At 48.7% G+C, this 13,333-nt stretch overlaps 1 protein-coding gene across 1 annotated transcript in view; it reads right to left on the bottom strand.

Annotated features, from left to right (window-relative positions):
* The window catches only part of SLC25A43 (solute carrier family 25 member 43), a 40,696-nt gene extending 27,877 nt beyond the window's left edge, over positions 1–12,819 (bottom strand). The window contains exons 1-3 of the mRNA XM_055338260.1: positions 12,247–12,819; positions 4,364–4,605; positions 1,388–1,560 (exon numbers count right to left, since the gene is read on the bottom strand). Of these exons, the coding sequence (XP_055194235.1) occupies positions 1,388–1,560; positions 4,364–4,605; positions 12,247–12,521 (690 nt within the window). The 5' untranslated portion in view covers positions 12,522–12,819. The remainder of the gene's footprint in view (positions 1–1,387; positions 1,561–4,363; positions 4,606–12,246) is intronic.
* Between the last annotated feature and the right edge of the window lie 514 nt (positions 12,820–13,333).

The raw sequence follows: 13,333 nt of genomic DNA, 5'->3' as shown, positions 1-13,333 counted from the left end.
CTATGGGACATCCATATGGTGGAATGTTATGGTGTTATGGTGTTATGTTATTTAAAAAGGCATTCTCAATATTTGATGGCCTGGGGCAATATCCATTATATAATAAATGAAAAACAAAGGATATTAATTTTTATATATGGTGGGAACACATTTTATAAAAAAACCTCCCATATACATGTATTATATATATTTATGCACACACACAAACATGCAGAAAAACTATTAATCATAGTGCATAGGTGTTAGGTTGATAAGTAATTATTGTTTTTTATACTTTTCTGTATGTCCCAAATTTTCTATAATCTATATGCATTTACTTTTTTATTGTGGTAAAACATTCATACTACACTTGATCCTAGCCAAAAGGCCAAGAAGTGAATGTGGTGAAACATTCATAACATAAAATTGATCATTTTAAAGGTCATTACTTTTAAAATTAGGAATAATGGGAGTGCATGAGTGGCTCATTCAGTTAAAGGTCTGCCTTCAGCTCAGGTCATGATCCCAGGGTTCTGCTCAGTGGTGGTGGGGGTGGGGTGGGGGGGGAGGGTAACCTTCTTCCCCGCCCCTATGCCCTCTTTCAAATAAATCTTTTTTAAAATTAGGAATAATAGGTTTTGTGAAGAGATGGGCACTAAGCAGGTGCTAAACTTACACCTACATTATAATCACAATATGTGACCGTCATTTATTTGTTTGGAGAAAAGGACAAGAAAAGAATACAACCCAGACAGATGAACTTTGATGGATTAGGGCACAGAACAGGTGGGGTGGGGTGTGTCATTGTGATGTGTATTATTCTGAAGGCAGTTTTTCTTTATAGGTTGAGATTGGTCGTTTCAGACTTTTTAGTGCTGAGGAGGGTGAGGCCCAAGCCTCACCAAGAAAGATGCAAGGGGAAGAAGCCGGTGGGAGGTGGGGGCGGGCGGGTAACTGAGCCAGCAGAGGGACAAGTTAGAGACTGCAGGCAAACTCAGCTGGGACTGATCACTTAGAATTGGATTCAACCGAATTATGATCGGTAGTTCTTGGCTGACTTTGGTTCTTTCTAGTCCCTTTCACTGAGACCACTTTAGGAAGAGAGGAAAGAAAAGTGGGCCTCATCTGGAGGCTTCATCAAATACCTAAAAAAGCCGGGTATGGGAATAGGGAGGCTGCTTGGGCTGGAACCAGCAGCCCTGAGGTTAGCAGCAGAAATGCCCCGGAGTTGGGAGGTGCGGGGGTGGGGTTTGCATCATATTTGTGTAGCCTTTATGAGCTCCCTGGAAACCTGGCGTCATTCAAGGTCACTGTTCTTTGCAATCACTATGGCCTGCAAACACGCCAAGGCACCCCTCCTACCTGATGCCCCCCCCTACCCCTCCCGCTCCCCCAGATAACTCCTCACCTGCATCTTTCTCTTCACTGTGTCGAAAGGAAAGGAGAGTGTCTGGGTTACGGCAGCGGCCAGGCAGACATTGGCAAAGTTCTGGAGGGGAGAGAACCGATCTCGGGGTCCGTTCCAGAGTTTCTCCAGGTTTATGTAAACTAGAAGGGAGCCAGCGGAGAAGGGGAGAGCACCTGCAAAAAGAAGGAGGAAGGCTCCAGAAATGGGCTGCTGTCACCTCGGGTGCCCCTGGCTTGAGAACCTAAGCGCCTGGCTCTGGGCTCATTAAAAGCACTTTGGCCAGAGCAGCCAGAAGCAGCTTTTCTTCGCTGGTAATAATGTGCTCCGTTTTAATAGGGGATGTGTTATTGGCCAAAATGCATCAAATGGTTCACCAAAAGTTTGTGTGCTTTACTGTGTGTAAAGTTTATGTTACAAAGAACCACGGATATTGAATTCTAGGTAATGAGACACATGTTGAGTGGCTGAGGGGTGAAATGCATTGATATTTGGAAATTATATGGAAATTATCCAGAAATCAGTATGATGGACTGACTGATGAATGGCCAGAGAGGGATGGACACATACATGACAAAGCAAGGCGTTAACTGGAGCATCTGGATGGTGGGCATGTGGGTGTTTCTGAATCTTGTCCTTCTTCTGGGTGGTAAAAATTCTAAAAAATAAAATTTTGGGGAAAAAATCGCTGCCATAAAGAAAAAGTCTGCGAGTGGTATTTTTCAGATTTTGGATGCTGGGAGGGACTGGTTTCTGGCTGAGAAGGAAGCGTTCTGTGCGGACTAGAAAGCGAGACTGTACTGGTGAGGGAGGGCACTTGACCTTGCTTTTGGGAATGATGTGACCATATCAGGGCCCAGGGGGCCACCCTACAATGCGTGGCATGCTCACCTTTCCCAGGAAAAGATGGCGAGCCAGCAGTGCAGTAGGTGGCCCTTTTAAGAAACTTCTAGAAACTTTGGGAGCTATCTTAAGTTTACAGCGGGTCTAAATTTCTCTCTTATGAGAGATGAGATTTAAAAGAGGGGTTGCTTGTCTTTAGGAAAACATAGTATGTATTTAATAAACACATTACAAGTGAAGTACCCCCCCCATTTACCTTCATTCAAAAATTATTTGTGGAGTTTATGTGATGTGCTGGGCCCTATGTCAGTTGCTAGGAATACAATGAGGAGTAGGCTAATTCCTGGAGATGCTCACCATCTAGTGGAGGAGGCAGACAGACGATATGTGCTATAATGGGGTGGGGGTGGGCAGTGGCTATACAAAGTGCTTTAGGCACACGAGGATAAGGGGGATTAATTTTGCCTAGGGGAATCAGGAAGGACATCACAGAAGAGAGAACTTTCCCACTGGGGTTTTGAGGATTGAGTAGGAGTTTGCCAGATATCAGGAGAGTGGACAGGCTGTCCAGGCAGAGAGAACAGCAGGTGCAAAGGGATTGTTCTTTCCAGGAAACTGCAAGTTTTTCTATTTTGGCTGGTGCATGAGTGCAGGTGGAGGCGTGGCAGGAGATGAGGTGGGACAGGCTGGCCAGAGCCAGGTCTGAAGGCTCTGATGGTGTGCCATAAGGAATTTGGGCTTTTTCCTGTAGCTCGGGAGTTGGCCAGGGCTTTAATGGAGGACAGTGGAGTGAGGGTGGCGAAGTGACTGACGTGGGTTTAGAAGGGTCTCCAGGCCCCAGCAGCGGTGCACAGGGCGGTCTGGGGTAGGAGAGACCTGGGACTGGGACCAAGTAGGAAGCTCTCCTAAGGTCTGTGGGAAGGATGAGGGCAGAGGGGTTGGGGATGGGGGAGGGCCACAGACTGATAATGAAGAGGTCAGATTGACAGTACTTGGTGACTGAAGCCACAGCGGAGAGAGGAGAGGAGCTGAAGCGGGTCTAGGTTTCTTCCGGCTTGGGCCACAGGGTGAAGGGCCGGCGGTCTCACTCATTAGGGAACCCAGGAGGAGCAGGTGTGAGACTAACGAGGACATCAGGTTTAGTCTGGAGGAGTTGGATGCGCCAAGGGAGCAGCAGATGAAGGTGTCCAATAGCAGGTACTCATCCTGCCGTTGGGAATTGGTAGCAGTCAGTGGTTAAGTCAGAGGGCTCTGGGGTTACATTGCTAGGTTCTTCCACTTTCTATCTATATGATCTTGGGCAAGTCCCTTAGTTTTCCTAAGCAGCTCTTTCCTTGTCTGTAAGCTAAGGCTTAAATGACAAACCGTAGGCAAGGTGCTCAGCACAGTAGCTGGCACAGAGCAAGCGCCAATAAATGTTAGTCACCGTGGCTACAGGGTTGAGGCTGGGAGTCATTTGAGTATAATGATGCTTGGTTAAGCCACTAGCTTAGCTGAGGCCACCTGGGGAGGGTAGGGAGGGTGAAAAGAAAGCTAAGGAAGGAGCCTGAGGACCCGTGAAGGGAGTGGCTGGCAGCATCAGATGAGCCAGATAAGACAGCTGCCAGAGAGGTGCGAGACACATCCAGAAGATGCTGGGGGTCCTAGAAGCCAAGTTTCCAGAAGAAGGGGTGGTCAGTCTCATCAAATGCTACAAGAGATCAGATATTGGGTGAGAGTCTGCCGGGTTTGTCAACTAGGGACTGGGGTGACTTGTGCATGTGTAGTCCTGGCAAGGCTTCCAGAGACTATGGAAGCCACAGTTGCTACCCTGGTTGTGCTCACACGGGTATGTATGCACACTGAGACTCCTTCCCGCAGTCAGATGGGATGTGGAGGATTGTCTTCCTATCAGTTTGGGCTGGAGACACCTTCACTCTCTCTCCACTCCTCCCCTCCCTGGGATGTGATGAGCCAAAGTCAGGAGTGGGGTACATGGCTTTGGAATAAAATGAAGCTAATTGGCTCTACGTGGATTGAATCCATATGACCTTGACCTTAAAAAACTGGTTTGTAACCAGTTAAATGGGTATACAAGGTATACAGTATTCATATTTATCAACACAACATTTCCTTAGGTGAAAAGTTCCATCTTACCTAGAACAGTAAGGGAAACCCCTCGATAAAGGGCTAGGAACCCTTCCTGTTGATAGACAGTAGAAAAAGCATGGAGGATCCCTCTGTAAGATGGTTCCAGCAGGTTCTGCACAATCAACCGGGTTTTGATGAGGTCTGTGGGGTACATCACAATGGTAGACACCATGCCCGCAAGACTCCCAGCCATGATGGAGCTCCACTGGGAAATATGGCCCAGGTCATCCGTGAACAGCATGACAAATCTGGGAGAAAATAAAAGGGAGGGGGGAAGACCAAGAGAATCAGCTATGGGTTGGGCTAGAGTGCCCTATGACTACTTATTGCAGTGCCTCCCAGTATTTTGAAATGGTTTACAAAGTGAAAATTATTGATGTATCAAGATTAATGAATAGCACGTTCAGTTCTACATTTATAGAATTTTGTTAACTATAAGGAGATGCCCAACCCTCTTCTTTATGCTACCCTGAATTCTTCCTGCTTCGTTTTAAGCATTTCCCCCTTTATCTGTATAACTGCTAACCCTGGCTTGCTGGTGGGGTATAAATGAATAGGAGCACTTAGTAAATACTGAATTAGAACGTGCTCCTTTGGTTCTGTTGAACTTAAATGAAACCGTTTGAGATGATGACTTTGAGCATCCTCAGTAATTGAGGCTTTTTTTTTTCAAAGTAAGTTCAACATGGGGCTTGAACTCAACCCCGAGATCAAGAGTCTCATGCTCTACGTACCCCACATAATTAAGTTTAAAAATGTACTGGTTTGGGCACTGGGTGGCTCAGTTGGTTAAATGTCTGACTTTGGCTCAGGTGGTAATCCCGGGGTCCCATTGAGCCCTGTGTCGGGCTCCCTGCTCAGCAGGGAGTCTGCTTCTCCCTCTCCCTCTGTTCCTCCCCTCACCATCCTGGCACCTGTGTTCTCTCAAATACATAAAATCTTTAAAAAATGTATTGGTTTAAAAGTGCCACCCTACTAGTCTGGGAAATGACAAATAAAAATAAGATACCATTTCTCACCGAGCAGACTGGTAAAGGTGAAAAAAGTCTGATAATATCAGATGATGGGGAAGTCATGTGTTAGACAGGAATGCTCACCCACTGCTGCTGGAAATGTGAATTGGTACAGCCCCTTTGAAGTATCTAGCACAACTGAAAGAATTCCTCCTTTCATCCTAGCAATTCCATTTCCAGGTGCATATCCTAGAGAAGCCCTTGCACACATACATGTGAAGATATATACAACATTGCACGTTAGTGTGAAAAGTCTAAAAGTCCATTCATAGGGGAATGGATAAACTATAGTCATACAATGGATACTATGGTTAAAATGAGCTTGTGACTATGTATTCATACGGATAATCATGAAAGTATAAAGTCAAGTGAAAAAAGCAAATTGCAGGGTGACCTATAATGTATGACAACCATTTATATAAACCATTTATATAAATTAAGAAACACACCCATAAAAGCATACATTATATTAATTGTGGACAGCTATAGCTACATATTTTTTTGAAAAAGTGTAAAATAGACCTCCAGGAAGGTGGCGGGGGGAAGGGGCTGGGAATAAGGACCTCAGCTTTCTCCAGAATCTTTTATTTCTTGTATTAAAAAAGCTACTTGAAGTATCTTTTATACTGTCTTCCATGCTGTTTCTTCTGGATGGTGGGTACAGGAGCACTCTTCTTTGCATTTCTCTACAGTTTTGTAATGTGGTCAGAATTGGCTTTGTGTGGATTTTTCCAAACGCAAGCCAGAAAGTCACTCTGTTACAGTCCCCTTTTTTGGAAGCAGCGTGTCCCCAGTCATGAGGACCTACCTTGGCAGAAATTGTTATAAGGGTACTTTTACATGGCACACATTCCCTGCCCAGGAAGCAAAGGAATTTTACTCCTTGCCTACGAGGACAAAAACAAGAAGGGCTTGGAAACCAGGAAAAACAATATTTTCTACCAGAGAATGGGGTAGGAGAGAGGGAGAGGAATAGCAAGGGATGTGAATAAAAGAAAGTGATCAGGGCTAGGTTAGAAGACAAGCATCTTTTTGTTGATTTTTTCCAAGATTTTATTTATTTATTTGAGAGAGAGCAAGCACAAGTGGGGTAGAAGGGCAGAGGCAGAAAGAGAAGCAGGCTCCCCGCTGAGCAGGGAGTTGGGCGTGGGGCTCGAGCCCAGGATCTTGGGATCATGACCAGAGGCAAAGCACCCAGGTGTCCTGTGTCTTTTTAAAAATGAGACCGTCTCCAGTTGTTTGGCTTTCAAATCTCCCATGAAGAGGTGTGTCCTCCTTTAGCCTGGCAGGAAGCTAGGACCCTCTGCGTGATAAATAAGACAAGTGGGTATTCAGGTGAAATCATAGAAGGGGTCCTAGGACAGTTTCTTTGCTCCCAAGTAAATACTCATTGACTAAAATCCTCTCCTTAGAGGTGCCTGGGTGGCTCAGCTGGTTAAGTGTCTGCCTTTGGTTCTGGTCTTGATCCCAGGGTTCTGGTATGGAGCCCTGTGTTAGGCTCCCTGCTCAGCAGGGAGCCTGCTTCTCCCTCTGCCTCTGCGGGCACCCCCCCCCCCGCCCACCCACCTTGTGCTTACTTGCTTACTCTCTCTCAAATAAATAAATAAAATCTTGTTTTTTAAAAAAAGCATCTCTGGGCGCCTGGGTGGCTCAGTTGGTTAAGTGTCTTCCTTAGGCTCAGGTTAAGATCCCGGGGTCCTGGCTCCCTGCTCAGTGGGGAGTCTGCTTCTCTCTCTCCCTCTGCCCCTCCCCACTGCTAGTTCTCTCTCAAAAATCTTTTTTTTTTTTAAAGGAAAGCATCTCCTTCAAGCTGTGGGAAAGTCTTCAGTTCATTTTGTCAACCTACTATTGACTACTGTTAACTGCACTAATTGAAACAGCCATAAAAAAAAATCAAAACAATCACGAGTTAACCAGCTACCTTTGAAAGATGCAGGTAACTAAAGCAGGCATTCACCAATGGGCCACTGGCCTGTTTCACTGCCTGAACACTTCCTTCTTCCTCCCTTTTCTCTCCCCTGGCCGGTAGAGCTGGAGGGGGACATGAGGAGGGGCAGGGGAGACAGGGGCATGCTGGACCAGAGGGGCGGTCTGCAGCAACCTGGAACAGTCTAGATGATGGTGGGACCTAAAAATGCCAAAAGAAACACCCAATTCATTCTCTTCGCCTTGCCCTATTCTCTATCCCACCTGGCCACTTCTGGGGCACGAATGATTACCCATTTATCGAACATCTACAATATACCAGACACAGTGCTAGCACTCAGCATAGATCATAACAGAGCTCAACAGTCCTGCCAAAGCAGTGGTGGAGAGGGGCAGTGGGAGAGGACAGAGGCCCCTGGTTCACTGCACGACTTGATAGACTAGGAATAGGAACCTTATATTAGGTTGGTTTATAAGGTAGGGTCTTGCTATCAAATATACAAAATTCAAAAGAACCAGAGAAAGGCCTTTCTTCTAGACTCTTATCTGATAGAGACAAGGACTACCAACCCTTCCCCTTAGAATTGCAGAGTCAAGGCAAGCAACCCTGATAGGCCATCAGTGACATCCTCCTGGGCCCCATGTCTTAAGCTCTTGTCTTATTGGCTGGGTCAGCAGTGTTCCCCTTTCTGCTCTTCTCCCCAGCACCCTGTCCCCTACTTGCACAGAAGCTTTTCCCAGAGAGACTGGATAAGCTGATGAACAGCAGTAACCCCTTCCTTTGAGGCACAGGGTATCACACGTGCCTTGGGTATATGCACTTAGAACTGCCAACACTTCAGCCTAACACAGCTTAGCAGCCAAACACAAGCTCATGAAGTGGTTATATAATAGGAAAGTGGTGCTGGTTATGAGCTATTCCAGAGCCGCAGGGACCCAAGCCAATGTTATACAGCTAGACAGGCAGTTGTGGAGAAAAGTTGGATGAGGATTTACTGGTTGATGTATTTGAAAGCCATCCACTGTTGCATACTATTTATTGCAAGGGTCTAGCTCCTAATAGACTCTACTGAGTGGACTTTTGATCCTAAATCCAAGTGAGAGGACATGTCAGTATCACAATGCTGGGCAGAGCCCTGGACTAAAAAGCCAGAAGACCGGGTTTCAAGCTCCAGTGCTGCCATTAATTCTATGTGGGGACAAGTCAATTAATCACTCTATTTCCTGAATATTCTAGACGTTTATGCTTTGTTCAAAATCCTGACCATAGGCTATACCATTACCCTCAGCCAGCTGTTTTTGCAAACTCCTGGCCAGTAAAGAGGAGAGATGAGTCAGTATGATGATGGAGCAAAGGCATCATCTTTACCTAGGAAAGATGGCCCCATGATTGATCAACCACTTTGCTTTCTATGCCTAGCCATTCATTGATATACTCCCTTTTCATTTCTGGAAGGAACATAATCTCGCAGGAAACATTAGCAAACTCAGGCCAAGGAACTCTTTCTTCCTCTCCCAGTCACCAGCCTCTGTCAGGTGCCCTCAGTTGCCACATGGACCAGCACAACAGGTTCCTAACTGGCCCTGCCCCACCCCCCCAGTCTTCCTCCTACTAGTTGCCTTACCCTGCTACCAGGTGACGTAATTCCTATTGAGTTGCTTTAATCACTCCCCACTCCCACCACCTCCTCAAAAATCTCCCACAGCTAACCTTGGCCATACTGAACCAAGCCCAAACTCCTTCACCTGGCCCTCGGAGATCGCATTCCAATCTGCTTTTCTGGCTGTACCTTCCCATTGCTGCTGTGGGCACACCTCGTGTTTCGGTCAGGCTGCATGCCTTCGCGTCTCTGTGCCTTGGCTCATGACAATACCTGCAATCTGTGCCCGGAAAACTCCTATTCATTTTTCCCCGACCAAACTCAGGTGGTTTTTTTCTTCTGTGAAGTCCTCACCTCTTCTCCTCCTCATCAGAAGTGTGAATTTCTTGTTGTTTTTAAAAAGATTTTATTTTTTTCCAAGTATAAAATGCCCCACAAGGAGAATTTTATTGATGGCACTAGTTTATTTCCCTCTTAAAAGACCAACTGCAGCCAAATGAAGTGAACATAACCTCAAGGTTTTATTGTCTTCATAACAAAATGTGAAGCTTAGAACTGGATCACTTGGCCCTTTCTTTTATCTCCTCCCAGCTCTAAATGCTTGTATCTCTTAATAGCATTCTCTTAAGATCTGCAGTTAGGCTCAACACATTCAAGCCTCAGCACAATCTTCTTTGTAATTTTAGCTTTTTTTCCGGAAAATCGGCTTAGTCGGCCCACCATGGCCACCCTGCTTCCTGTCATAATGCCGCTTTCCCTGGACATAAAGAGAATCTCTGCCTTGTACTGTGTCACTTTGTGGGGTTGGTGCTTGCCATACTTCTTGCAGCAAGTCCGGTGGTTTTTAGGAATGTTCACCGTGTTTGCGACAGTGCTGTCGGCACAGAAAGCTAAAGACTATTTTTAAGTGAGCTCTACACCCAATGTGGGGCTTGAACTCACAAGTCCAAGATGGAGTTGCATGCTCTACCTACTGAACCAGCCAGGGGCTTCAGAAGTGTGAATTTCTGTAGCACTTTGGCCACATGCTGTTGTCTTCTAGTCCTCTATAAGCCCTGGGGCACAAGGACCATGCCCCTTCCATCCTGGCATTGTCCCCAGTGTCATGCCTGCAGGGGGTACTTAATGAAGTCTGGCTATGTTAATATCAAATGAATGTGAGAGAAAAGCAGCAAGATGTAGTAGAGTAATGGATTTGGAGGCAGAAGGTCAGGTGATGGGGCTTTAAGCCCCATCCCCGAGGAGTGGTGTGGATGGTCTGGCCCAATTCTGCATCTGTAAAAGGGGCATGATACTTCCCACCCAATGAATCTTACAGGGCAGGAGTTGTAGAAATCCAATGATGTACACACCCGTGTCTGTGCATGTGCATGCGCACACACACACACAAGGGTAAGTATGTACAGGTGATGGCTATATTGATTAGCTTGATTGTGGTGATCATTTCACCATGAATATGCATATCAAAATATTAAGTCGTACACCTTAAATATATACACTTTTTATATGTCAAAGATGTCTCCATAAGGCTGTTAAAAAAATCCAATGATGTACATATACTAAGTGGTATTGGGGCCAAAGGCAGGCCTCCCCAAGGTAGGCAACAATGGCATGTAGATTATTTTGAGCTGAAAACAATCAAGACCCAAGACTCAGGCAGAAACTCTGACCTCCCCGTCAATTGCCTAAAAAGCATTTAGATACAGGATCTGCTTCAGGAAGACAGTGATCATAAACAACACGCGAACTAGGGGTGGTAGACCGAGAGGGATTTAGCAAAGTCTGTTAAAATTCCACTCTAGGTCCTCTTGTTTTTGAGTGGCCCAGCAAACACTTGTTTACCAAACATTGACTCTTTTTCATCCCACTGTGGGTTGCATTCCTTCCCTTTGAAGTCCCAGACCCCCACCTCCTCCTCCTCAATTCAGAATGACACAGAGACCTCATTTTGCCATCTTTGGAATCTCGTGTGCATGTGTGCGTGCACATATCCCCCACAGGGTAGGAAATTGTTTGATTTTCTCCTGTTAATCTGTCTCATGGCAATTTAATTCTTAGGCTAGAAGAACCTTGGACAGAGGAAAAGCTCTTCCTCCCAGACAGTGATAACCAGAACAGCCGTGTACTTAAACTGGCCCGTAAAGTTCTGCCTCCTAATCCTACTTGGTATACATTCCAAAGGAAGATTTTCATAATACTTTGTGGAGAATAGGGGGAAGAGGGGAGAACTGTTTACAGACATCATCAGGCCAGATGTGGCTGAGGAGGAAAGAGAGCCTTGAGGCAAATGCCCCAGGATCTCACCACCTTTCTTCTCCACGGGAAGAGAAGAGAACTTCTCCCAAGCCTGGGAAATTTGTGCTGGCCTTGAGGGCTCAGTGAGGAGGAGGATTCCATCTGGCTTGTCAGATGGGGGAACCTTCCAGCACCAAAGGTGAAAATCCTAACTGTTAACCTCCAAGGCTTGAATTAGGTGAAGACAGTGAATTAGACTCTAATTCAAAGCCAAGGCCAGTCTTCAGAGTTGGCACTGTGCCCACGGACCATTCCCCCCAAGCACAGAAACTTCACTCTTCCTCAAGTTCCATCAGTACCGTTTCATTCTTTTACGCTTGTTTTCAGTTAAAATGCAAATATCTCTGAGCTCTGAGGAATCTTTGAAGACTCAGCTGGCATTTGCATATTTAGATAGTTTCCAAAGGAGCAGCTGGGTTGAGAGAAGGTGAAAAAAGCACAAAGAATGAGGCCAGTGTGGGTAGAGGGTAGGGTGAGGCTAAGTAAGTTGAGGGACCTGTTTGCAGCCTCCATTTGGGCCCTAAAGGCAAAGCTTCATTGGTGGGAGGCGGGGTGGTTGGGCAGAAACCTGTGGCCTTCTGCGGCAATCGTTGGGCCCTCTCCCCCCACCAAGCACTTTCTGGGGGTTTGCTCACAAAGGTACAACCGCACATAGAGACCTTCCAAGGGGTCTCTCTCTCTCCTAAGTCAGCCAAGGCAAAGTTTCCAAGTTAGTGGACGGTGGGAATGGTCAGGAGCCATCTCTCACTCCTTCCCCCCGAATCTCCTTTTGCGCCATTCTACCTCCTCGCCCGTGCAACTCTGGTGAGCGTCTCTGGGCCGGGGCTGCGTCCCACAAAACCGCACCGGGCGGGGCGGGGAGCTCCGAAGTGCACCCCGGGGCCTGCGCAGGTGCCGCCTCCTGGCCACACTGCTCGGAGGGGGCTCGCGCGCGCCATCCGGAAGGAGGCTGCGGCCCCCCTTGGGGCCCCAAGCTCGAGCGGCCCCCACCTCCCACCCCGCGGCAGCCCCCTGTGGCCTCCCGGCTCCGCCCGGCCCGCTGCTCGGCTCTTACTTGCGGTAGGCGGCGAGCTGCAAGGCGCTGCAGGGGAAGAGGCGCAGGCAGGCCACCGCGTTCCCCTTCCACAGGGCGCGGGGCCCCTCGGCGCGCCACACCCGGAGCCCCGCGGCCCACGGTCCCCGGGCCGGGCCCCGCGCGCCACCGACCTGGGCCAGCACGGTGGCGAGCTCGAGCGGCGCGGTGACCGTGAGGCTGAGCGCCCCTGCCGCGCCCGCGCACAGCAGCCGCTGGCCGCCCGTCAGCCGGCCGTCCCGCCGCCACGTCGCCATCGCGCCCCGGCCGCCCGGCCCGGCCCCGGGGGACCGTGTGGCTGGGGCTGCGGCTCCCGGGAGCTCCCGGCCGACTCCGGCTCCCCGGCGAGGCGAGGCCGCAGATCGGGGCCCCGCCCGGTGTGGGGCGGGCCGCGGCCCGGACGGGAAGCCAGGTCCTCGCCCGCGCGGCCTCGGGCTGGGGCTGGGAGTAGGGGTGGGGGTGGCGAGGCCGCAGGGGGCCGAGGCCCCGCACCCACCGTGCTCCTCAGCCGGCGGGGTTCTGTTGCGCTCGAGAGGCGCCGTGCTCTCTGGCCCCGCCGGCTCCCTAAGTCTTTAGCGCCCCCGCCGCCTCCCCGCTCTTGTTTACCCCCCTTCTCCCTTTCCACATTCCACCTCGCCCTCTTCCTCCCCTGGCCGGGCCGGGCCCTCCTCCCTCCGACCTCTTAAATTCTGCCCCAAGAAGAGGCCGTGCCAGTTGCGCAGTGCAGAGGGGAAAAGAAACCTGTCATACAGGCCTGCTCCCTGTCACACTTGTCAAACGTCGGGCTTCCTGTGCATTATCTCATTTAATCCTCAAAGGAGCCCTTAATAGGTATGTCCTCATTTACTGCCCTCGTTTGGAGAGGCTGGAGGTGTGGCCTGGACTCTGGAACCTGCCTTAGCATCTTGGCTCTGCAGCTCACCAGCTGTGTGACCCTGGGGAGGTCACTCCAACCTCTCTCTCTGCCTCAGTCCCTCATCTATAGTTTCTTCCTCCAGGGGGTGGTTGTAGGGATTAAATGAACAATGACACAGGGAAGCACCCTTGGGTAGCAAGAATTTGCAGTTCC

This window comes from Nyctereutes procyonoides, unplaced genomic scaffold (assembly GCF_905146905.1).
Source record: "Nyctereutes procyonoides isolate TBG_1078 unplaced genomic scaffold, NYPRO_anot_genome, whole genome shotgun sequence".
Classification (NCBI taxonomy): Eukaryota; Metazoa; Chordata; class Mammalia; order Carnivora; family Canidae; genus Nyctereutes; species Nyctereutes procyonoides.
Note: the sequence above shows the minus strand (reverse complement) of the source record. Positions and strands in the feature narration are given on the sequence as shown.